Source organism: Columba livia, chromosome 1 (genome assembly GCF_036013475.1).
Source record: "Columba livia isolate bColLiv1 breed racing homer chromosome 1, bColLiv1.pat.W.v2, whole genome shotgun sequence".
Lineage (NCBI taxonomy): Eukaryota > Metazoa > Chordata > Aves > Columbiformes > Columbidae > Columba > Columba livia.
In genome coordinates, this window is record NC_088602.1 from 122,517,360 (window position 1) to 122,543,541 (window position 26,182).

General features: G+C 41.5%; 1 protein-coding gene across 4 annotated transcripts; it reads left to right on the forward strand.

The window, feature by feature from the left end:
* Nucleotides 1–4,568: 4,568 nt before the first annotated feature.
* LOC102086774 (OX-2 membrane glycoprotein) lies at nucleotides 4,569–22,074 on the forward strand. Of its 4 annotated transcripts, none has more exons than XM_005502598.3 (6): nucleotides 4,569–4,886; nucleotides 7,183–7,264; nucleotides 8,049–8,375; nucleotides 9,826–10,092; nucleotides 11,388–11,504; nucleotides 19,528–22,074. In XM_005502598.3, exons 2-6 carry the CDS (start codon nucleotides 7,207–7,209, stop codon nucleotides 19,533–19,535), a joined length of 777 nt encoding a protein of 258 aa, XP_005502655.2. In that variant the 5' UTR covers nucleotides 4,569–4,886; nucleotides 7,183–7,206; the 3' UTR covers nucleotides 19,536–22,074. The 4 variants fall into 4 exon arrangements, with proteins under 4 accessions (XP_005502655.2, XP_021143410.2, XP_021143411.2 ...); XM_021287735.2 differs by having other exon boundaries at nucleotides 4,655–4,896; XM_021287736.2 differs by having other exon boundaries at nucleotides 4,884–4,975.
* Nucleotides 22,075–26,182: the final 4,108 nt, after the last annotated feature.

Genomic DNA, 26,182 nt, shown 5'->3' on the forward strand with positions numbered 1-26,182 from the left:
CTTACTGAAAGGGAAACACAAATAGCTTAGGATTAAAAAATGCTGGTTTTGGTTCCCCCCCAATACCAGGGATAGGTGAGACATTATCCCTTTTTTATTTAAAAATAAAAGAATTCTTCAAGTAACATAGTGTTGTGTTGCCATGCTGTTCCTTTCTCTTCTTTAAGGAATACACGTACACAAATTGATGAATGTTTTACTTCAGTCCCAGCCTCTGGAATAGGACACAACAAACATGTTGACATCTCTCTGTGTTAACTATGAGCTCATCGGTTTCTTTTTGTAGGTGTTCAGAAGAGTGTAATCATCATGGCGGTCTTAATAGCGCTGTTATTACTTTGTATCATGACACTAATCAACCGAAGAAGGAAAACATAAGAACAATTTTTTTTTTTCTTGCAAATGACATGGCTTGCCTATGTTCACCTTGCCATTTGCCTTTCTTGTTTCCTATTGGTGGTTTTATATACCTGCCCTGGAAACTTATCCAGGTGTTAACAGCATCTTCAAAATAGTGAGATCCATTCTGAATTCGAAGAGCTTTCTAATCGTTGTGTGAGTAGTAAATGCTTTTTCTTCTAGACTGGAGAGAAGTGGTGTACGCAGCACACCTGCAGAGGAGAAAGCCTTACATCAAGACCTAAAGGAAAAAGCTGTGAGCCTGCACATGCCGAAGGATCAGCATGTTGCGTACTGAAACAAGGTAATGCAAACTCCCAAGGCTTCCATTGATTATTTACACCCTTCCAAAACCTTGGCAACACTTACCAGGAATGTGACGAAGCCCTTCCATTGAGAGATGGGGTCTGCTCCTGCTGCCATGTCTTTGCTGTATGGGACTAATTTAAAAAACTGTCTTATCACATGTTGTATCATGCAGCAGCCTTTGGGAAAACTGAACAATCCAGGTCTGTTAAAAACTAGTCTAATGGCAATGGGTGGTGGAACCTTCAAAAACTGGGATTCACATTTAGCAAAAGCCACTTGGTTGGTCAACACTAGAGAATGAATCAATTGAGCTGGACCTGTGCAGTCAGCACTTCCACGTACTGTACAAGGAGATAAACTCCCTGTAGTACACATGAAAAATATTTTAGGGAAGGCAGTATGGGTTACTTCTGCCTCAGGCAAAGGACGCGGAAGCACTTGGTGGGTAATACTGAAGGATGGGGAAGGCTAATGTGTACCTCAGGAGGATTTGATTTTGGGTGTGAATACTCAACATTGAACTGCATGATGTTAATTGCTACATAATACTATATGCCATACTAACAGTGTCCAATAGGAGACTTTCAGATTACTGCAGGAGTGATGAAAACAGAGCTGACTTCAAAAAGTTGCATCTGGCAACTTCTTCAAAGTTGACATCTGTAGCCCACAAACATAGGTATGAACTGCACCAGATATATCATCTTTCCTGCCCTGGGAGACTGTTATGAGACATGAAGCCGAAAGTCATGAATTAAACTAACTTAATGAACATTTCAAAAGGATGGTCCATAGACTAAAGGAATGATGAATGATATCTGTGTGTATATATACCTGTACATATACACATGTGTATATGTGTACTTGTGTATATACATATATAGTGGTACTAATTAATTAGAGTCTACTGGTAAGGCCTAAGCATGACATAAGTGGTATGGGATAAGGGGTGGAATGTGCTGGTTTGACTGAAAGTGCATTAATTTTCTTCATGCAGTTAGAAATCTTCCTAGTTCATACCTAGCACGGTCATTGTCTGGATTTAGTTTAAGAACAAGAACACAACACCATGGGACAGAGTTAAAGTTTTTAGTTGTTGTTGTCTGGGAACCAAGGACTTTCTGAGCTCTCTGCCCACAGGTGTGAGGCATCAGGGAAGGGGGGCATAGATGGAGAAGACCTTGACTGACCTCCAGACTGATCAATAAGAATATTCCATCCCATTAGCATCATGCTTCATATTTAAGAAAAGTTGAGATTTTCCAACTAAGACAGGGAATTGGAGACCCATTCCAGTTTCTGCTCTGTTTCAGTGGAGTGTGAGTTTCTTTTAGTTCAGCCTTTTGCCATCCTGCTGTTTTGCAGAGGCCTCTAGGCCTTTTTGCCTTTTTCTCCTTTCTCTCTCTGGGATCGGCTGTTTGGGACCAGGTGCTGCTTCCTATGACTGGCTGCTCAGTGTGGGTGGAGTCCATGAGGAATTGCTCTGAGTATATTTAATATGCTATTTCCATTTTACATATATTAGTATTAACAGTGGTATATTAGTATTGCTTTGTTATTTTATTAAACTGTGTTTATCTCAATCCGTGAGTTTCCTCTTTCCCTTTGGATTCTCTCCCCTCCTTGGAGGGTGACACAGGGGTAGTGAGTGAGCAGCTATCGTGGTTGTGATTGCTAGCTCAGGTTAAACTACAGCAACAGCAAAATTTAAATTTAGATGTCTTTCATTTCACACAGCTAATCTAGAGGTGGAAACCAAAGCAAAATGTAGAACTTTTCCAGACCTTTCTTGCCTTGTAATGGGACCCCAAAACTTTTCTGTGGTTTTATCCTCCCCCACATGTTTAACTTTCTCTACTGGGAAGGTGAGCACAAGTCTGATGAGGAGCGGCTGAGAGAACTGGGGCTCTTTAGCCTGGAGAAATGGAGGCTGAGGGGAGAACTTATCACTGTCTACAGCTACCCGAAAGGAGGTTGTAGCATGGAGGGTGTTGGTCTCTTCTCCCAAGTAACAAGTGTTAGGATAAGAGGAAATGGCTTCAAGTTGCCCCAGGGGAGGTTTAGATTGGATATTAGGAAAAAATTCTTCATGGAAAGGGTTGTCAGGCATTGGAACAGGCTGCTCAGGGAAGTGGTGGAGTCACCATCACTGCAAGTGTCTAAAAGGCATTTAGACAAGGTTCATAGGGACATGGTTTAGTGCTAGAGTTAGGTTAGGTTATGGTTGGACTTGATCCTGAGGGTGTCTTCCAACCTAAATCATTCTATGATTCTATGAAATGTGGTGCAGTTTGTGCTGGAAAAATTGGCCAGGATATCAAACTGTAAATCATTTAGTATTTGCTTGTTTGATAGAAGTAAGTTTGAGAGAGACAAAACGTGGTTTGTGCACAGTCACGTGGTTGAATCACTAGCAAAAAGACAGCTTTCCATTTACCTCTGTCTGCCCTAAGGTTACTTCTGATCTTCGTATACTACTTCAGAGCTATCCTTTCCTTGCTAAACTCTATTTTCCTCCCTCTCTTCCAAAGAAGCCCTCTTGCTTTCCAGAACCTTTCGTTATTTTCTTCTTTCTTCTCTAAGTTTCCTCAGCCCCTTGAGGGAGCAGAAAAATTTGGATATAGAACTTTTCCACCTCAGTAGATGTGAGTTACTGGATGAACTAATACAAAAATATGACTTGAGTCCTTCAAATGTCCCCTTTATTTTCATGAAATAAGAGCACAAATATGTCCCTGGGACTTCCCTGGTTTTGTTGCTTTGGTGGCACAGGGCACTTCTGGATAAACTTATTTCAAACTGTGCAGTCTGCATTTGTCTGGAGTTCCCTCTGAAATCCCCTCAACTATAGGGAAGGCAGGTGAGCACAGGGCACTTATTAACACATTTTCCTGATAAAAAGAAAAATGTGTTTGATGGTTGTGAGTATGTCAATCTCTAGCAACAAGGAGTATTTGTTGGAAACCTGACCTGCTTTAGAGGGAACCTACTATCTACTCAAAACAAAAAGGGGAAGACAGGCAGAGGGGAAGTTTAAGTGACTTGAGACCTACTCATTGATCCTAGAAGACAGAAGAATTTGTTGAAAAAGAGGTAGCGGCAGAGCTTGGGCTTTGATTTGTTAGTTGGCAAAGAAAGACCGCCACTAAATCTAGTATGGTGATCAAGGAGATGTCTCCCAGGACAGCTCTATCTGTCTGGAAGAGCCACTGCCCTGACCCCAGCCTCCAGCAACAGATTAGATCTGACCTGGTGGGGGTGGTGGGAGCCTTCTTCTTTCACACGATGAAAAGCACTGCTTTATGCCCTGTGGTACTGAGAACAGTGGAACAGCCAGGATTAACACACAGGTGAGCCTGGGATGACTGAGGAAAGGTACAAACATCACTCTCTTTTGTAGGACAGCTTCAGAGCAATGCTTCAAGTATTCCTATGCACCTGTGTCTTAAAGAAAGGGCTTCTGGTCTTATGTGGGCATCTTTGCCAAGAAATCTTGGCAGGGGCTTGAAATTGTGCCAAGTCTGATATTTTTTCCATGAGCAATGATGTTTTAAAAGCAGTAGAACTTTCAGGGCCTTGCAAGAGAAATATTACAATTAGTATGGATGACATATGAATGTGTGCATGTGTGAGTGCAAAAGCAGATGAAACAACAGCACAGCCGATACCGAATGTCCTGTATTGATTGCAAAGGATGCTGTTTCTTAATAACCAAATTGAGAAATTGGATGACTCTCTCAAGCCTGGGACAAACCTGCTAAAACTACAACAGAGACAACTAACTTGTTAGTGGAAGGTCCTGTGGTCCAGCAACAGGAAAATGACAGCAAAGTTGCCCCATTTCACTTGTGCTGTACTCTCAGCCTGACAAAAAGGCAGCAGGGAAAGAAAAAAAGACCACTCCTCATGCTATAAAAGACATATCTCAAAAGCAGTTTCTCATTGCCAGTGAAAAGGAACCCAGAAGACAGAACGCGTACAGCTTTGTGACTATGAATCTGGGCGCAGAATCAACACTTTTAGAAGTGACACGTCCCTGGCACGTCCGGGGCGGGACGGGACGGGACTCCCTGGAGGGGCGGTGGCGGCAGCGGCAGCAGCGACGATAGTGCCGGGGGGTTGTGTCGCCGGCTGCCGGAGCGTTCGGGCACGTCTGCTCTTTCCATCCTTGCTTCCAGGTACTTGGCCGTGAGTATCCATCCATCTTGCCGCTTTCTCCGCTCCCCCTGGGCTCGTTTACAAGTTTGGGGTGGATTTCTGGCGGGAGGTAAGCAGTGCGGTGTCCGTGCGGCTTGTGCGTGGGGCAGCCGGCGTGGGGAGCAGGACTCCGTCCGGAGGGCAGCAAGCTGAGTCACGGCCCGAAGAGGGCCCGGAGGCTCATTCCCGGGGGAGGTCTGGCCGCCGCTCGGGAAAGCGGGTAGCGGCTGGAGGCGGCGGAGGCACATCGAGGGGCAGAAGCAGCTCCAGGCTGTTTCCCGGGGCGCAGCGGGGGTTCGAGCCTTTCCCGCCTTTTCTAACTAGGGAGGATCCGCAAGGTGCCCGATTCAGGGAACAGTTGCCTTCTGAAACAGAAACACAGGAGATCACTGAGGTGTGATGTGGGAAGTATCGCACGGTGAAGGATTTGCTTTTTACTTGCCCTAATCTTGTGTGGTTTTTAATTTTCTCTTTTCTTTTTCTTTTTAATTTTCTTTTCTTCCTCTTTTTCATCTTCTTTTAATTCTTTCTTCTTCTTCTTTTCTTCTTTTTCTTCTTCTTTTCTTTTCCTTCTTCTTTTTCTTCTTCTTTTCTTTTTCTTATTCTTTTCTTTTTCTTCTTTTTCTTTTTCTTCTTTTTCTTTTTCTTCTTTTTCTTTTTCTTTTTCTTCTTTTTCTTTTTCTTCTTTTTCTTTTTCTTCTTTTTCTTTTTTTTCTTCTTCTTTTTCTTCTTTTTTTTCTTCTTTTTTCTCTTCTTCTTTTTTTTCTTCTTCTTCTTTTTCTTCTTTTTTTTTTCTTCTTCTTCTTTTTCTTCTTCTTCTTTTTCTTCTTTTTTTTTCTTCTTCTTTTTCTTCTTCTTTTTCTTCTTCTTCTTTTTCTTCTTCTTTTTCTTCTTCTTTTTCTTCTTTTTCTTCTTCTTCTTTTCCTTCTTCTTTTCCTTCTCCTTTCTCCTCCTTTTCTTTTCCTTTCTTCCCCTGTGACACGCTAAATTGGGCTTGAGAACAAAGAGGACTTTTCTTATTTGTTTTTGTTTGATTTTTTGTGATTCGTATAACTACACAATAGCTTGGTTTCTCTTTGTATGAATTCATGTAGCTACACACCAGGTGTCAGCGGTGGTGTGTTAAGGACTTTAACGGGTTATAAAGCCGTGAAACAGGAGGCTGTTATTGAAAACTGCTTTCTTGCAGATGTGGCACATATTTCACTTGTTCATGAACACTTCTGTAACTCAAAATTTCTCTTGCTATGCTGGCCATTGATGTTTGCATGTTTTTAGGAATTTCTGTCTGAATTTCTTAGAGGCATACTCAAATATCTGACTACACTGGCAAATTCATTATTCATCGGACTTGTTGCTGATAGATTATTGTTTCCTGATTTTACACATAAGAACTTGGTCTGTATTCATGCTTGAAGTTGTTTTAGCACAGCGTGTTTAAAATTTAACTGACTCTGTGTGTAAGTGTTGCACAAGATTGCTGGAATTTGTTTCTTAAGTATTTTTTTTCTCCCTCTAATTAATTTATTTATTCACTAGCTCTCCTTTTGTTAACCTGTATGATAACTTAGAAAATGCTTTAAAGTTGATTCTCTCTTCTATTTTTTGCATGTTGTTCAAATCTTTTAAAAGTTGGGATTTGCTTACGTTCCTGACAGAAGACAGTCCCAAGATGCAGCAGCTATTTTTGCAGACATTCGCAAAAAACCTGAGGTGTAGATAATGTGCATTACAGAGTTGTTTTATGAGAAATAAAGCTTCATTTCTAGGCAGGTCTGCAATTTAGTTGTATTGTGGCCGTATTAACTGAGTGAGGGAACAGGAAGCAGGTCAACAGCTGTTCACTAGAGAAAGCAGTAACACAACCTTATTTTTGCCCCTTTCCCACCTTGGAAATATATTTGTAAATAGCAGGGGCATGCAATTTTGGACAAATGGTGAGTTCTAAAGTCCTCAGAGAATTTGCTTTTAATTTATCCCTTGATCTCACAAGCTAACAGTACCTCTCTCCCAGAGCTACAGCTAGTCTGGACAACATGTACGTCATGCTTCTGATGGATTAATGCCTTTCTAACTTTCACCATACAATTTTTTTCCCACCTTGATCAGAGCACTCTCTGTGTTGTTAATGATACCTGTCAAAACTCGTCATTTGCCCCCAGAACTATGTTTTTCTGACATGACAAAGCTATCATTAATATTTGCGCTGACGGAGACATGATATCACCGGAAGATGATCTGCCATTGAGTCATGCATCTCTTCTTATCTTTCTTCAGGTGAAAGAGATATTCCCATCCAAAATGACTTTCCAAACTCTGGTTTTGTGTCTGGCTTGTGCTGGGCTTGGAAAGGCAAATGGTAAGTTGGATCTCCTGAAATCTGCCTGAGAATGGTTGGGAAACTGGCTTCTGAGGCTTCAACAGTCAGAGCAAGAGGCAAAAGTAGGTGAAATGTTAATTGCTGGTGCCACTTGACATACGTTAAATAGCTGAGGCATAGGCATGGAGCTGGCAGGTGTGGCTCAAGACCTATTGGAGCAACGTTTGGAGATGGGAGGAATTAGCAGCATCCCCTATCTACAATGGCACTGGACCCTGTTGTTCACCTAAGTTCACAATTTCCACCAGCAGATCATCCCCTTGGGAACAGATCTCTCTTTTTCTTTCCCTCCCTCTCAAATACACTGCAAACTCTGAAGCTACACAGTCCAGAAATTCTCTTTAGCCCATTTTGCTGCACAGTTCTCTGAGAATAGTTTGATGTGCACTTCCTTTATACATTCAATCTTCCTCTAGCTTTTAGGAGACAAAAATTTAGTCTTTGCTGAGAATGGGAAACCATGAGCTGATTTAATAAAACTGAAGTGAGAATTCTACAGGGATAGATAAAGAAATAGGGTATATCTTTTTTTTTTCAAACAGTTTAGAAGAAGCCAGAGCCTCAGCCAATGTAAATCAACATAACTTCATTGATTTCTAGGAGGGTGCAGGAGAAAGACTTTCTGGTGGGAGAAAATTATAGAAACAATATGTAATTGATGAAATTGCTGTGTCTGTGGATAATCCGGGACTTAGAATGAGTATTAGGCTGCAGAATATGTGTGATATCTGCCCATTTCACTAACTATTTCATGTTGCTGCAGTGGTTTCAACGATTGAACACAGAAATGTGAAGGTGGGCGAAAACGTGACTCTCAGCTGTGCCCTGACAGAACCCAAAGATGTTCTGCAAGTGACATGGCAAAAGGACAATGAAAACCCACACAATAATATAGCTACGTACAGTACCACAAAAGGATTAAAGATTCACGAGCCCTATCAAGACCGAATGAACTTCACAAGTCTGGGACTCAATGAAACAAACATCACTCTTTGGGATGCTAGAATGGATGATTCAGGGTGTTACACATGCCTCTTCAATACTTTCCCTTTTGGCGCCTTCTCGGGACATACCTGCCTGCGTGTCCTTGGTGAGGTTCTCTGCAGGAATATGTATCTAATGGAAAAAGAGGTGTTCTCTCACCCACAGTATTTCCTTGAGCAGACTCAGGAACTGCAGTGGTAGGAACATTGCATGGTGGAACACAGTGTAGAAACAGAGCATGACTTCTATAAGCAAGACTCTGTGAGGCCATATGAGGCCTGTTGTGGTGTCTTTGGCTCTGGGCTGTCCTTGTTTGTTTTTCTGTGAGTAGCAGCTACAAATCAAGGAGTGGGATCTTTCTTTGTAAGCCCCTGAGCAGACCCGTCTGGAACTTGAGCAAACCAACATTGCCTGTTGTGGTTTACACTTGGTCACAGAATCACAGAATGTCAGGGATTGGAAGGGACCTCAAAAGATCATCCAGTCCAATCCCCCTGTCAGAGCAGGAACACCCAGATGAGGCTACACAGGAACATGTCCAGGCGGGTTTTGAATGTCTCCAGAGTAGGAGACTCCACAACCTCCCTGGGCAGCCTGTTCCAGTGCTCTGTCACCCTTACTGAGAAGAAGTTTCTTCTCAAATTTAAGTGGAACCTCTTGTGTTCCAGTTTGCACCCATTACCCCTTGTCTTACTATTGGTTGTTGCTGAGAAGAGCCTGGCTCCATCCTCGTGACACTCACCCTTCATATATTTATAAACAGTAATAAGGTCACCCCTCAATCTCCTCTTCTCTAAAGAGACCCAGCTCACTCAGCCTTTCCTCATAAGGGAGATGCTCCACTCCCTTAATCATCTTTGTTGCCCTGCGCTGGACTCTCTCCAGCAGTTCCCTGTCCTTCTTGTACTGAGGGGCCCAGAACTGGACACAATATTCCAGATGTGGTCTCACCAGGGCAGAGTAGAGGGGCAGGAGAACCTCTCTCGACGTATTAACCACCCCCCTTCTAATACACCCCACGATGTCATTGGCCTTCCTGGCCACAAGGGCACAGTGCTGGCTCATGGTCATCCTGGTGTCCACCAGGACCCCCAGGTCCCTTTCCCCTACCCTGCTCTCTAATAGGTCATTCCCCAACTTATGCTGGAACCTGGGGTTGTTCCTGCCCAGATGCAAGACTCTACACTTGCCCTTGTTGTATTTAATTAGATTTTTCCCCATCCAGATACAACCCCAGTGCTGTGAGCTGCTGTGTCAAACCCCACCATTGACAGGGAATCAGCAGACAGGAGAAGAGCACCGACCAAGAAATGGTTTTACTTTAACAGATTATTTTAAAGCCTGGGATTTCAGATTGAGTGGAACCTTTGCGGTATATAACTTCAGTATAAGTATGTAGTAATGGGGGGAACCCGACTCAATGAACCCTTTTTGCATTCCTGTGCCGTGGGGTTCAGTGTGAATCTGCTAAGCTTTGCTCTGATTCGTAATGGTTAAACTGCTATTACTGCTTATGCTTATTGTGGTGATGGATTGTATTATTTGTGTGTTGGAAGGTCTCAACGCATCTGTCCATTACAACATTTCTGAAGGTCATTTGATAGCCATCTGTAATGCCGTTGGCATCCCAGAGCCCACCATCACCTGGAACAACTTGTTCAGTTCTACTCCTACACAGGAGACAGTCAGGCACACCAATGGGATGGTGTCCATCACCAGTAAACTGGAGATCTACAACATTCAGAGCGTCGGTGTGCAGGACTTGACCTGCAGAATAAGCAACACAAATGAAAAAATGGAATTGCCTGTGAGAATGGAAGGAGGTAGGTAACGACACAAGCTACTGGCTAACATTTTCTTGGCCTCTGTGTTTTGCAATAGCATGTTTGGATTGGAATCTACTGGGAAATGGAGGGAGTTAAATGTGTCTGTGCCAAGTAAGAAGAAAGGAAATCCTACTTTGTGTTCATTGCTGTATTTGAGATGAAGACAATAAGGTTCCCTCCAAGAGTGGAAAAATGCCAGACTAGTCAGCTTAAGAGCTATGGGTTTTAAAAGCACCATATGTTTTACAGCAAGTCAAATTTCAGTTTTCACACAGGCCTTCATATCTATCTAGATGAAGTAAAAACTCTGTGAGTCACTGAATGAGCATTGATGTGAAAGTTTTGAAATTAATACCTGTCTCTGACCAGCAATTAACCAAACATTTCAGTCAAAGTTACTACATCTTCTGGTACAGTCAACCTGTGTATTATGTTTTAGTTTCTCTGAAATTTTTGCTAAGACACACATACATTGCAGTAGTGGTAGTGGCTGGGGAGGAATAGTATTTTCAGGCAGACAGGAAGATATTTACCTTGGTTCTATGGGGAAATGTTAAAAACATCGATTTAACATCTGAATACCTTGTAGTGCTAATTTATTTCTTTTTGCAAAGTTCTGTTCTGCTTGAAAGACTTTCATCCCAGTTCTATGGATGAGAAATAAAAACATTAAAAACTGAAGTACTGTTCTCAGTTCACAGAGGAACATTGACTTAGGTCCAGAACCTCACAAGGAAAACCACCAGAAGTGATTGTTATAGGAGTAGTATTAAAGAGTAAGGTCTGAATTTAAAATGTTCTCTCTAAAAGTTCAAAAGCAAATTAGTTCTTAATTCTGAGTAACGCTAATTGAAAAAGCATAATAAATCTTTTTGTTCTGTCTCGGATGCAATATTCTTTTGTTTTGGCCTTTTACAAAGGAAATGTATATATCAGAAAGCAGGAATCTAAGACTCTTCTTATTCTTTGCTAGGAGAATGAAATATCAACTAATGTCTTGTTGTTTTAACAATCTTCTACTCTAGCAAAAGAGAAATTAAAATTAATAGTTAAACCCAGTTTTGTTAAAAGAAATGGTAGTTTTCACTTGATTGAAAGAAATTTTAGCTCAAAAAGTTTTCCAGCTAACATCAGTCAGCAGTGAAATCTGCCTTTATCTAATTGATTAATGGTAGTCAAGTGAAGTGGCTAATATCTAACCAAGGAGGGACATTTATGCTCCTATTTTTGCTCATTTTCCTATATGAACTGTCTTAGTTTGGTGTATTTTTTTTGTTCTGTTGTTTTCACAGAAGAGGGATCCTCATTGCTTTGGCTGGCCATTATTGTGGGGATTTTTATTGTCCTCGTAGTTCTGACTCCGATCATTCTGTGCTGGAGGAAGAGGATGTCCAGGAGGGGCTGGAATGGTGAGTGCCTGATGCATGGAAACCAGTGGTTTCTGCAGAGCCTATAATAAGGTGTAGTCATCTGCAGAAAAGAATAATACTTTGCTGACATACCATTAGGGGTATGAGACTGTCATATCAGACAAGTAAACCTTATAAAAATGTGTATTACAAGTTGCCTCAGTTGCATGTTATTTTAAGAGCTGTTTTCTCACTGCTACTGCCTAGGGACAATACAAGAGTAGAAATTGTGGGGAGAGAGTCCAAGCAGAGCAGGATATGCTGCTTGTGGTTTGCTTTCAGGCAGAAGTGTCATTTTCATGGAGGGCCACAAAAGTGTTGAGTATAAGTGTGCTCAGGCAATTTTCAGCAGAAGACGTATGTTGGAGACAATTCTGCTCATGCATAGTGACCTGTCCTCAAGGGAAGGCCTTTCTTCCGGTCACAGTTGCCCCTTTGTATTTTTAAGACAAACAGTGTAATATGGTAGAGAAGTGCACTCAAACTTGGCATGTGAGTCTACTTCCTGATGATGAAGTAAGGAGAAATTGCAATCAGTGTAATGTCCTTGAATGTGTGATGACCTGATCATGGATCAACTCAACTTTTTAGTCTTAACTACTAATAACAGAGTGAAAGGAAAAAAATAGAGGAGGGGGGAGGCCTCGGGCTTCAGAAATCACAGAAATTTTAGCACCGTTGTTGGTTTAACTCTGGCTTAACTGTGTGCTGTGTCTGGCTTTAAATTTTACTAATATGCTTAGAAATGCCAGCACACATTAACTCAGTTTCTGAATATTTAGATACCTGTTTCATGATGATAATGTGATATAAGGTAAAAAAATGTTTCCAGGAATATCAGACCTGTCTATTGTGAAATTAGACGTACAGCATCTACTGTGAAGAAGGGTCGATCTAGCAAATCTGCTACTGCCAGAGACGCAAAAGACTTCACGAAAAGAAAGAGAAATGAGCACTTCTTACACCCCAAACGTAACTTCTTAATTGTAAAACATATGTGAGCTTTCCATTGATCCAATTTCTGTTGAAATTTCAAACCAACCTGGAAGTTCAAGGGCAAGGAGTTGTTTCTTAGTGATTTTTTTTAAAAGGTCAGAAGAAAAAGATGAAATGCTCAAAAGAAAGATATATCTTTTTTCTGGAACAATCATTCCAAACACAAATGAGCTTGTACTAAGCAGACCTTGAAGGAGATACCTTGAGGCAGAAGTGACCTGGCAGAGGTCTGGGATCACCTGCTAGAATGGATCAGAGTGGACCAGGAAAGGAGAGCACTAAAAACTGCAGCTGCTGCCTTGCAGAGTTTTGAAGCCCTTTCGTTGCATGCTGGATGAGGAGAACCACACTGGGATGCTGTGACTGCACTGGTGCCTGAAGCAGGAGCAATGTCAGTCAGTGAAATGTAACTTGACAAGACTAGGTTGTTCATGTTTAGACTAGGCTGAGGATGTTAACATAACTCCTGTAGTGATTTTGGCCCTTAGATATTAGTGATTCCTCAAGGCAATGCCCACATATGGTTCCAGCAATAACTTGTAACAAGAGCATCCCCAAGAAGCAGTATGGTTAGCTTCACAGCAGGTTTCCTGTGCCCTATGCCGCCTGCGAGGTATCAGACTTGGAACCCTAAAACCATTTCACACATTCTGTGCCATGTTGGGGTCATGCAAGACACCATTTATTGCTATAGAGACACCGCTGTGATGCATAATGTAAGCCCGCACATTTTGGAAACTTTGAACAGACCCCCCCTTCCCCTGCCTTGTAATGAAAGCGTAAGACACAGAAAAGCATAATAGGTTTAAATTGTGCCCCTTCTTCAGCTGATGGTTCAGAGCTTGAAGCCCCTCTGTGTCGGCGAGAGGAATGGTGTCTCCTGTCCCTCTGCCTGGGAGATGAGCTGTATTCCTGGCCCCGTGTGTGTGCCAGCATGTCACAGGGTCGAGACTTCATGTAAATACCTGTTCACTAGGGCAGAGGGGGTAAATTAGGCGAGCAGTGTCTAGTAGTGGGTGTAAGTTTGTCGTGCTAGAGTTTATCAACAAAAGCAGGATTTGAGGAACTTCAGTTGTTTGTGTTCCTTCCAATTTATCATGTGTTTTGATTAACTGTGATGCCAGGATGTGACTTCCGCAGTGGGCTAGTAAGTAGTTCGATTTCTGTTCTTTTAAAGTAGTCTAGTGTTTTTCAGTCTTACTCTGTATCTTTTTAGTTGCTTTTTGGTCTTGAGTTTTGAAAATGTGATGTGCTGACCTGGATCCTTTTTGCATAAAGGCAACATTACTTTATCCAAAGTAATTTTGACCCATTGTTCCTTTTCCTTCATACAGTCACCAGCTTAGGGAAGAGTGTAGTCCATCTTCCTAATGTACATCTGTTTCCCTGAGGGCCTCATTAATTAGTTTGTAAAACTCCAGTACTGGTACAGTTTGATCACTCTGTCACCATCTGATTGTTTTAATTTCTTTTTTTCTAGATGCACTTCTCTGCCTGTTGCTAAAAGTTACTTAGAATTTATCTTGTATATTATTCCACTCTCACTTTCCTGGCCCAATCCTTAGAATTCCAAGAATACCTGTGGAGCTCCAGTAATTTTTAATGTTATGTTTAGAGTGCATAACCACTCCACAAATACCACATTGTAATAAGGAGATCCCCTACACCTCCTTAGTTCCTATTTGAGAAGTACATTGTGGATCCTTATCTGTGGCTTGTATTTTCCCCAATCATCTGCAAAATCTGTTTATTCTGCTTAAAGTTTGGTTGCAGTTGATTCCCCAAAAAGAGAATAACATCTTGCAGAAAGCCCATTTCTGGTTTTATCCTCTATTATTCTCAGATTGCTGGAACGAGGAGCAACACCTACGTACATATTTCTGGAGCGCTTTTTGTAACAGCACAATAGAGAGCTAATAGCGCTGGCCAGTGTCTGTCTGAGGCTGTTATCTGGGGCTTCAATGCTTCTTTTTGTTCTGCACTAGATAACAAGCAAAGCTTTTCCAGTCTTGTCAAGATGCCCGGTTTTCAGAGTAAAATGACAGCTTTTTATCTGGGTGGCTGAGGACCCTTCTTCATCAAAGTTTCTTCTGCTTCTGCAGTTGAGTTAATAGCTGGCTTTTGCTTTGCTTTTATTTTTGTTGTTTCCCTCCTCTCCATGGTAAACACTTGGGAATCAGGTGAAGAGCTGGGGCTCAAAGTTGATGTCCCATCCCTCAGGCGTTTGCCTTGTCTACCAGTTACAGCACATACATATGATTTGATTCCCCCTGAAAACACCCCAAGTGAAGCCTCTTCACAACATTTGACAAAAAGTCACTTGTTAGGAAACAGACTGAGTAGCCTTTGTGACGAGAGATGATGGAAAAGCTTTGGAGAACTCACATCTTCTTCCTCTGCCAAGCACAGAGGCAAACCTAACTATGCCTATCAGGAGATTCAAGTGCAATCAGTGGGTTGCAGTGAATCACCAGATATAACTTCACCCATGCTGGAGGTTTCTCAGTGCTGCGCTTCTGGTGAAAAGTTACGCCATTTCCAACCTGGCTCAACTACTAGAGCTTAACTGTAGACCACACCAACATAAAGCAGCACAGTTATTATAACTAGTCAAGTGTCTGGATTGAAGCAAAATAAAGGCTATTAGTCTGAGTAAGTTCCTGTGGGGAACTTACTATCGCATACATGTCTCAACCTGAATGCTTTCAGCAGCATCAGTTGTTTATTTCAAGGCTTGCACGATGCTCATATTTTCAGCCTGGCCAATTAAAACACTTTATATTCAGTTCTCAGAACCTACCAGTTCGTAGGGGAATAAAATTCCATGCAAACAGTTTTCTGGAGACTTGTGGTGGTCTGTGAGGAGGGGTTATTTCACAAACAGATACAAAGGCCAGCATGACTTTTCTTTTTAATCACTGAGATCTCTTGGGTAGCTTATGCATGTTTTGCCATGTGGAAAGCTTTAGAAATGCTGAAACAGTGTATTTGTGTTTAAAAGAGCTATAACAGCAGAACAAAAAATTCTTGGACCTTGTTATTGAATAGATATGATGTGACCTAGGAAAGCTGAGCAGATTAGGTGAACCTAGAAGAAAGCTTGGAGAGTTACAGAAGACACTCTGTCAGATTAAAATATCTGTTCCGCAGAAAGCGCCAACATAGCAGCAAGTTTTTCCTGTTTAGAAACTGAAACATTTAGGTTTTCATTCAAGTGGAAAATTTATGGAACTTCAGTTAAGCAGCATTAAAATTATGTTTCAAGATGTTTGCATCTGAATACAGCCAACTAACTGGCTTTCAAAGAGGCGCTGAACCTCAGTGTACCTCGAATGTTACACAAGTGCTGTAAAACAGATTGAAAATACCTTGTCATTACCAGCTAGAGATAAGTTAATACCCTGAATAGCAATTTAAAATACCATTATTATTTTTTGAAGTGTGGAAGTTCCTACAAATAATAAAGATTTAAGTTTGTTAAGCTGCAAATACCCACTTGGCTGATCAGCTATAATATGTAGGTATCAGAAACCTAAATTTTGGTGGCCAAAGATGTCCTGAAAGGTTTGGAAATACTGAAGTCTTGTGCACAAGATTCCAGTTATTTGGGAAACATTACAAGAACGAGCACTTGCACGCACTTTCCATTGCTTTGTTTATAGTAAAGACGGGAATTATTTCTGGAAGAGTCATTACAGCAGTATCCTCTAGTGTTTATTCAGTTCAGGGGAGGCTGTGTTTCTAAGCTTTGGCTTAAAAATTATAGCAGTTCTTATTTTTATCTGTGTGACTTCACTTATTTCTTCAATGGATTTGCTTTTAATAGTGAGAGACTAATAGTCGAGAACAACATTGTAGATATTCAGTTTTAGGAGACTTTTCAAAGTAGTTTTTCCTGAATTGACAGCTAAATTGCAGCCTTTCTGATTATAAACTTGGTACATAACTCCCTCTTTCATGAGCCAGATGGACATAACGCACCCTACTCACAGAGGACGTGTCTTGGGCTGTCACATCCCAGCTGGGTAGGCTCATTTTAGAATTGCCTTGGTTTCCTCTCAAGTGTGGCTTTATCATGAGTAGGAGATTATATTTGTCCTATTTTGAATTCCCAAAAATATGTAGTGGTGTAGGTGAAAGTTGTTTTGCTTGCAACAGACTCATTCCTTTACCCTTCTTAACACTACACCAAAAACCAAAACAGACAAAAAACCCACTCAACACCACAGCACAAAAACATTGCAGCTGAAGAGACCTAAACATATAAAAAATGTCAGCGGAGGGGTAGTTCTGCTGTCTGGCTGCTCATCAGCTTTTCCACAGATATAAATGTTTTGCAACTCAAGTGGATGTTTTCTGGGTTTAATTACACACTGCTTCCAGACAACTCCTGTTCCCTAGTAAGTCACTTATTTTCCTGTTCACAGAGATGTGCCTGGCAGTACCCTCCACTCTGCATCATTTAGAGAGCAAGCATGGGTGCCCTTTCCAAGCTTTCCACAATTTAGCGCTGCCTGTTTTCATTGGGAAGGACGGGAATGGCTGGTGTTTTGTGTGTTTTCCCCAGCATGTTTTGCTGGGGTAGGGATGCTCCTTGTCCTGCTTTCCATTTCGGAGAAGAGCTGGGAGGAGGAGTGGCAGAGGGGGAAGGAGGGAAAGGCATGTGGATGAATTCAGGTCTCCTGGGGTATGGCTGCGGTTTTTGTCTGGAAGGATGGAATTAATCCTGTTTGCTCCTGACAGGGTGAAGGTAATGGTGTAGGAAACACATTGGACCTTGTCCTGCCCATCTAAAGGAGAGGCGTCAAAGTGTAGGCTACTAAAAATGAAGACCTTTCTTGGCAAACAGGGAGGCCTTTATTTTGTGTGGTTAACACAACTTCTACCCTTTGCATCATACCTGTGCTCATAGTTTGTTATGAAGTAATTTTGCAGTCCTTTATGCTCTTTTACATTCTGACAACAGGACTTTGTATACAACCAGAAAATAAAATGACTGGTAGCTGAAAGGGAAAAGAAATAGCACTCGTGATATATGAATAGTTGCCTCAGTGTTTCAATTTCTTGTTTACTTCCTTGGTAAGAATAATTTATGTGCTCAATTCAGAAGTGTTTTGCCTTTGCAAAATACTTTGGCCCTATGTAGGGTTATTAGATAACGAGATTAAAACATTTTTCTTACTCTATTACAAAAAAAGTAAGGATACCATTTTTATTTTTTCAAATACACATGAAGGTAGTGTCATAAATTAGGTCTTAAACACCAGAATGACATTCTGAAATATCAGACTATTTATATATTCAATAAATAACCTTATTTGTGCATTAGCAACCAGAAAAGTTGGCTTGCTTTTCAGTTTATAAGGTTTTGCATATCCCTTATCTCCCTGTAATATTCTGAATTCTGCAGTGTGTGTGGTTTCCAGAGTTTTAAAAAAAGTTTGTTTTAGTAGTAGGTACATATAGTTAGGTTATAAAAATCACATAATCTTCAGATCAATTCTGGTTTAAATCTAAAATATTGTTTGAAAAGGTGTTGATGGTCTTAGTTTAATGAAAACAAAGAACAGTGCAATAACTTTTCTGATTCATTTGGTATTGTGTTAATAGGAAATGAAGAATGCCTTTTTTATTTTTTGCCTTTTTTAAATAAAACATTCTTATTATATGCAAATGGATTGATATTGCTTCTGAAAATTTGTCATGCCATATTCCCTGTCTCTTGTTTGGAAATACTTCCTTATTTTTTTCTACTGCTTAAATACGCAAGCAAGGCTTTGCACTCCACTGCCAATTTCTGCATTCAAAAAGGAACGTTACAATTGTCCAGTTACTTTCAAGGCACTTTATCAAATTTTCAGGAGATGCAAGTGAATCTCTGAGCCATGCTTAGGTTGAAGTAAGACGGCGAGGTTATGGGGGGAGGCAGCAGTGGTTCCAATGGCTGCAGTCATTGAAATCACCAAGCAAGAAGCTTTGATTTAAAGCTTCCAATGAAATTCAGTTTTCTCCTTCTCCGTTTTCATTGTTTACTTAAAAATAAATGTTTGTTGTTGCCATCATACTGTAATAACTGCAGGTTTTCCTTCAGCCGTCATAAATTGAAATTCACATGTAGATTGGTAGTTTATATTGCATAAGATATCTGGAATTTAAAACATCTTCTTCAATAGTGTACTTCCCTCTACACTGGTAATGTTTTTTAGCAGCTCTCGCTGAGCAGGGCCACTTGGAAGGTGAAACCATCTGTGAGGCAGCATCTGGGCTTCTGCTGGTAGTAAATGGCTTTGAATAGGGTGTTGTCAAGCTGCAGAGTTTATTCTCACCCAAGGAGAAAATACTGTTGCACAGTGCATAGCATGTCATTTTCATAACTGTTGTTTTCAGGCTTTCTCATAAATATGCTCCCAGAGGAATTTCTGTTGCTTAAGGGGAGGAAAAATTATTTTTTTCCCATCAGTTTTAAGACTGTTCCCCCTTGGAGCATAACAACGTAATGAAGGCGCTGAACATCCTTTGGAATATCCCTTTTGAGAAGTCTCAAGGGGATGTTGCCAGTGTGGGGCAAGCTGGATGGAGCAAGCGCTGGCCACTGGCCCCTGCAGCTCGGCCGGCATCTCCTGCAGTGCTCAGGCCAAGTGTTACTGCACTCAGGTATTCTGGATTTAGACACAGATCCTTCTACATAAGCACACTTTGTGTGGCCGGAGTGCATCTGTGCTGTTAAGGATAAGGTAGCTTCTCAAATTTAAGTTAAGGTATCATGTGTAGTGAATGAAGGAAGCAAGGGGGAGCGCAGGCTGAAGTCTGTTCCCCTGTATTGTAGGAAGATGTGTGACTCGTTATACTTCAGGGGAAGTCCTATGGTTGTTCAGCAAGGAGCAGTTTTGTGACTGTTCCTTCCCACTTTTCCCACAGTATATTTTCCCCCCCTACCCCAATGGCAACCATGGTGCTCAGCGAGACCTGAGGCAGCAACACAATGGCCACAGTTCATCCTTTTTCCTGTTTTTGCTTTGTTTTCTAGGATCCTAGAGGATTTCCATTCACCTACAAGATCACTACAGCCCAGCAGCCTGAAGTCAACACTACCAGCAGTGACTTGACTCTCTGTAAAGAAACAGCAATAAAAGGGAAATATGTCACATACACTACCTTCTCTAGATGATGAGTTGATCACTGAAAAGACTAGCAAGATGTTTGTTATCTGGTCTAGATGCTTAATCATAAAAAGTAGGACCAGAGGGACCACTTAGTCCACTCCTTTGCTGCCAGGCAAATCTACTTTGCTCGTGCTACCCTTGGTGCTGCTGGTGTGCAAAGTACATCTGCATTCTTCCAGTTGAGTTTTGAAAATGTCCATGGATGGAGGCTCTGCAGGCTCACCAGGGATACTCTTCCAGTGCCTAATTGTTCTTGCAGTAAAGAGGGATTTAATTTTTACCAACATCCTTCTGCAATTTCGCTTGCAGCAACTCTCCATTCAGACACCAGGAAGAGGGCAATGATTCTCTTTTCCAGCTGATCCGACTCCTTTTCCTCGATGAATGTACCAATGACTGTATTGCTTAACTCTCTCAGGACAGACCTGCTGGACTCAAAACCACAGGACTGAATTGACACCAAATCTGCCAAAATGATTGAGGAAGAGCAATAGGGCTCCAAGCAGGTGACAGATTAGATACAGTAGCAGCCATAGTTGGGAAAGACAAGTTATAAGTAATTTATTTTATTTGGCTTTTCTTTCTAACCCTGGGGTGGATATTGTTTGTTTTTTTTTTGGTAGTATATAAGCAAGGAAGAGACAGAAATAAAGTCCAGTAGTGGAAGTGTTGGCACCCCCACTTTTCCTTTCTGTTTTGCTGTCATGCTCTTTTTTTTTTCTTGAGTTTTTTGTTTGTGGGTTTTGTGGGTTTTGTTTTGTTTTCTGAAATAGCTCTATTACTACCCCAGCCTAATCCTTTCTTAGCTGTCAAAATGTGCAGACTAAGATTGTCAATAGTTCTCATGGTCATCTTTTGCACTGTTTGGAACAGTCCCCTCTCTCTTCATCCTTATTTTTTTTTGTTGTCGTCTCTTTTTAAACACAAATTGCTCTGCTGGCCAAAAGCTATTGTTCCATACTTGGGCCTCATTGTGTGGGATGTTACACCCTGAGCTAACTATCATATGTCACTGCTGTGGATGTAATGGTGTCAGTGGGGAATTTTACAGAGACAGAATTTTGTCATGTTTTTGGTAGCAGGGAAAGACACTACACGACTCTTACGAGCTGGGGCCTACCTCTGCTTCCTACTCCAGGTAGGATCTGAGTCCCTCTCCCTCTCTTCCACCCCGGGTGCTCATTGCCCGTGGGAGCCTGCTAATCTGGCCACTTCCAGGATTAATGCTCCAGTTGCCTTTGCCCCTGCTTGCTGTGCAGCAGCAGGAGGCTGCTTGTAGGAGCAGAGTGCTCCCGGGCATTGCCTTGAAGCTTTTCTTATTTCTCAGGGGTCAGAGCCTCCCAGAATCTCACCAGGGCTCCTCGCCTGCTTCACAGGGTGAGGGCTGCTAAAAACAAGCCTACCTCTGGGCATACCGCCTTTGTGGCCCGTTTTATTGACAGAATAGAAAGACAGGAGCACTGCAAGGAGTCCTCCAGTGATTTTTGTTCTGCTGATGAGTGCTAATGTTTAAGGTGTCTCTCAGTCTTCCTTCTGCCTGAATATTTGTCACCGTATTGAGATCACTGCCAGTATCCTCTTGTATTTTGCATTTGATTAGCATTTTTTGTGCATCTGAAATATTCCATCTTACCAAGTACGTAGCGTTTTGGATTCTGCTCTTTGTGTCATATGTTTACCAGGAGTACTAAATGTCAAACTAAAAAAATCAACAGAGAAGATTTAGCAGATGCAAGACTTACGGATTAAGTGTTCAGAACCAGTATTTTGTTGATTCCAGAGTGATGACCTCTCTAGAGTCTGGCAAAAAGTTGTGTGTGTGCTTACATGTCTCTGTGTGTTACTGAGGATGTGAGGGGTGATGTTTGCTGTTAGTATTGTAGGTGCAATGGGAATTATTTATTTTTATATTTCACTTTTTCTAAATTAAAAAAAAAGTCTGATCCAGCCAAAACAACTGGCTGTTTTGGTTTGTTTTTTCTTCTTTTTGGTGCTTGTTTGAGATACCAGAAATGCTTCATTGGAGGTTGGGGTTTTTTTTGTGGGTTTGATTTACACTTTGCTTCCTTTCTGCACAGAAATTTGGACTTCAGGGGGTTTTTAAGGTGTTTTTTGGATTGATTTGATTTGGTTGGTTTTGTTTTTCTTTTTAATTTGAGCAAAACAACTTTTGAGATAAATTTACAGAAGTACTTTTGACCAGAGCAGCTGTGGTTTACTTCAGATTTCAAAATAACTTCAGTCAATTAAAAAAAATGTATTTTATATTTTTAGAGTTATTGTGTGTGTGTCATGTTCATTGCTTAATTATTCTTTATCTGAAGTTACATGCTCTACAGAAATATTGACTGTCCTGTTTTCTGTATTTGCCTTTGCCAAAAAGAAGCCAAATAAAGCAACTTTGAGCATAAGGTCACATGATTCCTTTCATTTGTAGCACACTGCTTGGAACATTTTTTAAGTCAATGAGAGAAGCATCACGCATGAGCTCTAAGTGCATGAATAATTCCTTTGGGAAAGGCAGTCACGACCTGCCGTATTCTTTAAAACACATGACCTTTTGAGTTGAATTGTGAAACCACAATAACTTTCCCTTGTCATGGCATCAACTTGCATTTTTTTTCTTAAAAGATGTGATAGTAAGAAACTTGGATCAAGTTAAAAGGACATGGCAATGCTGCCATCTCCCTAAAGGAGCTGAGTGTCACGGCATTATGTCCTAGGTTTTGCAATACCAGTGAAAGGCACCAGGTTATTGCTTGCCTGAGCTAGAATAAGAATAAGAATAAGAATAAGAATAAGAATAAGAATAAGAATAAGAATAAGAATAAGAATAAGAATAAGAATAAGAATAAGAATAAGAATAAGAATAAGAATAAGAATAAGAATAGAACAGTTGTTTCCAGAGTATTTGAGATTGCAACGTGAACTCTAACTCTTGATTTTTCAAAGAAATAAATGGTTGTTGCTGACGGTTTCTGAAGAACTTCCCACCAGATGCTGGCCAGAAGTGCAAGTCTCATTGCTGACCTCTGAGTGATGTGAGTTATAAATTTCTCCTCCTGGGAATCTGATGCTCTGAAATCAGCCAGGTCACCTCTCCATGCACAAAAGGAAGGGAGTGAGCCCACAGCACCGCTGCCCTGGGCACAGTGAGGGGCAAGCTGTGGTTTTCCCAGGCAAAAGGACATTTTTTACCATGTGGAAGAGCAGAAAGGCTGCTTGCTGTGATCTGGGAGCTTCTGCTTGGCCCACCAGCCATGAGGTAAGTTGTGCTGGAAGAGCAGGGCAGGAACCAAACAAGTGAAGGCTGGGGCTGATGTATAGTAGTTGGGTTAAATGACCTTAGAGAAATTAGATTGGCTACCCTCCACAAAAGTTAAACAAATGCAGAATTACAGGTTTCCTCAGGGAAACCTCAAAGTTCTTTGTAAAATGTTGCGGTTTTGGCTGACAGCCTGCTCATCGGAACCTGTCAAGATGTTTGCTTTTGTTTTCCAGTCACAGTGAATTGTTCAGTTCCTACAGCTGTGTCCTCTCCTTGTGTGCTTTTGTCTCTGTCATACTCAAGGATGCTATTATTCCTAGTCTTGAATTATGCTGACATACGGGACAGGAAGGTGAAGTATCTGCTAGAGATAACAACTTCCGTGCATAGTTGTGGTAATGGAAAGAGAGAGTCTTCAAAACCCCAGCAGGCAGGGCTGAATTTTTAGGAAAGACGGAGTTAGCTGGTAAAATATCACTCTGATGGCAGTATGAGGCTGACTTTTTCTTTTTGCCTTGGGTGTTTTCTCATTGCCCCAGCACACTGACTACCCAGCCCGAGGTTGGGGCAGCTCCTCCAGCTGCCTCTGAAGAACTGGTGAATGCATGCTTGTTTTTTTTCCTGTATCCCTTTCTCATCCTTCACAGATCCATTAATTTTGCCTCTGTACAACACATTTGCTGTTTCCAAGTCTGAGAATTAGACTTTCTGGATGCTTCTGTGTGAGTTTTTCCCTGTTGTGTCATCCCATGTGCCTGCTTGCTTCTCTTCTGCATTGCCTGTCTGCTATCTGGCTAACTAAAATACTGCTTGCTTTAAAAGCATGGCATCAGCTATTCTCCAAGTCTCTTCCATAACAAGATGTTCAAGGAAGGAAACAGAGGATAATTTTAGAAGCTAAGAGCATATATGGGGGAGTTTTGTGTGGATTTTTTTTCCTTAAGGTAGGCTGAAGTTAGTGGCAGAATCAGCACTGGTCAAGAATTTGCATGTTGATGACCAGTATTTATCACCCAGAAAGGTTTAAAGACTTAGAAACAATTAAATCTGTTTTTCTGAGACCATGTGCAGTGACTAACATTCACTTTCTGTATGTAGTTATCACCTGCTGCCTCCTCTACAGGACCTCATGCCATTTTTCATTCTGAATAGGGTGCTTCTATTTCTATGGCCCTAAACTCATAACATCCAGCTGTAAACCTCCACAGCCTTTTGCATCTCTATTTCTGTACAGCCAGCTGCCTCATGGTGGCTGATGATATTGTGTGTCAGAAGAAACTCACTTTGTGGTGTTTTCCAGCGGCTCCAAAAGCTCACCAGCGCTGATGCTGGAGTGGGTAGTGTGCCTTATGACATTCATCAACCTTTATGCATTATCTTCAATAAAACTCTGCCTGGATGATATCTGAGGCAGGCTGTCTGCCCTGTCTTAGTAGAAAAACATGTGAGTAGCGAGTTTCTTAGTCAGCCCTCAAACTGCTGAAGCAAGAGAGGCGATCTGCAGCTTATGTGTGCTGAAAGGATTGGTATCTCCCTTGGGGACTAAGTGGCCTTCTGCCAAGGGATACACAGAGGTGGCTCAAAGGAAGTGGGAACAACAGAAGCTCGGTGCTTTGAGCCACTCTGCCTGCGAGAGGGAAGTGTGGCCATCTGGACAGACAGAACTAGGCAGCAAAGAATAAGATTGCAGCCCAGCCTTGCTAATCTGGGTTTCCTTAAGGAAACAGAAGAGATGGATTTCCTTACTGGTCACAGCCTCAATTCTGGAAAACAATTCAATTGAGTATAGCAGGCTGACAAAGGGAAGCAGGGTGTTTCCCACTGCTTACTTGAAACGGGGTTTAAGCAGGTCGTTCCTTGGCAAATGAAGCATGTATCAGACAGATTGCTTGTTCTGGCAGCGGTAGGTTAACTAACTATTAGATAATGTACTTCGGTAAGGAAACATACTGTGAGAGAGTGACAGATTTATGTTTTATTTCACCCACTCTTAAAGTGTTTCTTGTAATAAATTTTGACTCGAAATTAACTTGAATAACAGAAATTTATTCCCGATGGATTTCAACGCAACAAGCAAAACCAGCGCTGGGCGGCCGGGGAGTCTCTGCTCCTCCAGTGGCGCACGCGGGAAAAACTTCTTCCGAACTTTTACAGGGCCGACAGTCCCGGGTTCGTTGCTCAGGGTGCCAGGTCACTCGTTCGTTCTGCGAATGTGTCCTCTGTTGCCAGACAGTTAATCTCCTGTCTTCTCACCTACCCCTGTCCCCACCTTTAGAGGATCGAACATTTAAGGCAATTGCATGACAAAGGGCAGGGGCTTCCCGTGTTGCACAATAACCCCTGAGCGTTTCCTTTTAAGAAGCTTTAATGACCAAACATCTCTAACTCTTAGAATTGTTTATTACAATTCCCCTCTTTTCTTTTTCTACTTATTTTGTTCATTAAAGCGTTTTAATTCTTGACTACTTAATACAAATAACTCAGTATCATCTTGATTGGGTAACTGCTCATACTTTGCTTTAACTAATAATAAATGTGCTGCTTCTAGCCTGCTTCTCACAATAGCTATTACTTTATTAAAAATACATGGTTCAAACATCAACACTAGCATTAAGAGAATCAATGGCCCTGCTATAGTAGAGAGGAGGGTTGTAAGCCAAGGTGATTGTCTAAACCAGGTTCCGTACCAACTCTGCCGAGATTCATATTCCCTTTTTCGTTTTTCTATATTTTCTCGTAGCTTATTCATGGTATTTCTTACTAGACCTGTGTGGTCTGCATGTACACAGCATTCCTCCTTTAAAGCTGCGCAAAGGCCTCCTTCTTTGAAGAACAGTAGATCTAATCCTCGCCGGTTTTGCAAGACCACTTCTGACAAGGATCTGACTGATTTTTCTAGCACAGTAATAGATTGCTCTATTCTTAGCAGATCCTCATCGACGGCTACTCTCAATGCCGCGAATTCTTGGTTTTGGTTGACTATTGAGGCAATTCCTGTTCCTGCACCTGCTACACTGAGGGCCATTATCATACCTAAGGTCAGAGCAGTGATCGGTTCCCTTTTCGTTAATTGGTGTGTAAAGACAGTTTCTAGCTGATATGCATGTTCTTTCGGGTTATAAGTAATTTTAGGGATTGCGACCACTTGTATACAAAATTCTTTCATGGTTTTTAGATAATTCATAGAAACACAAGGTGTAAGTCCGGTTTTTGAACATATCCACTTAGAATTATTGGCGGGTATTACCCAA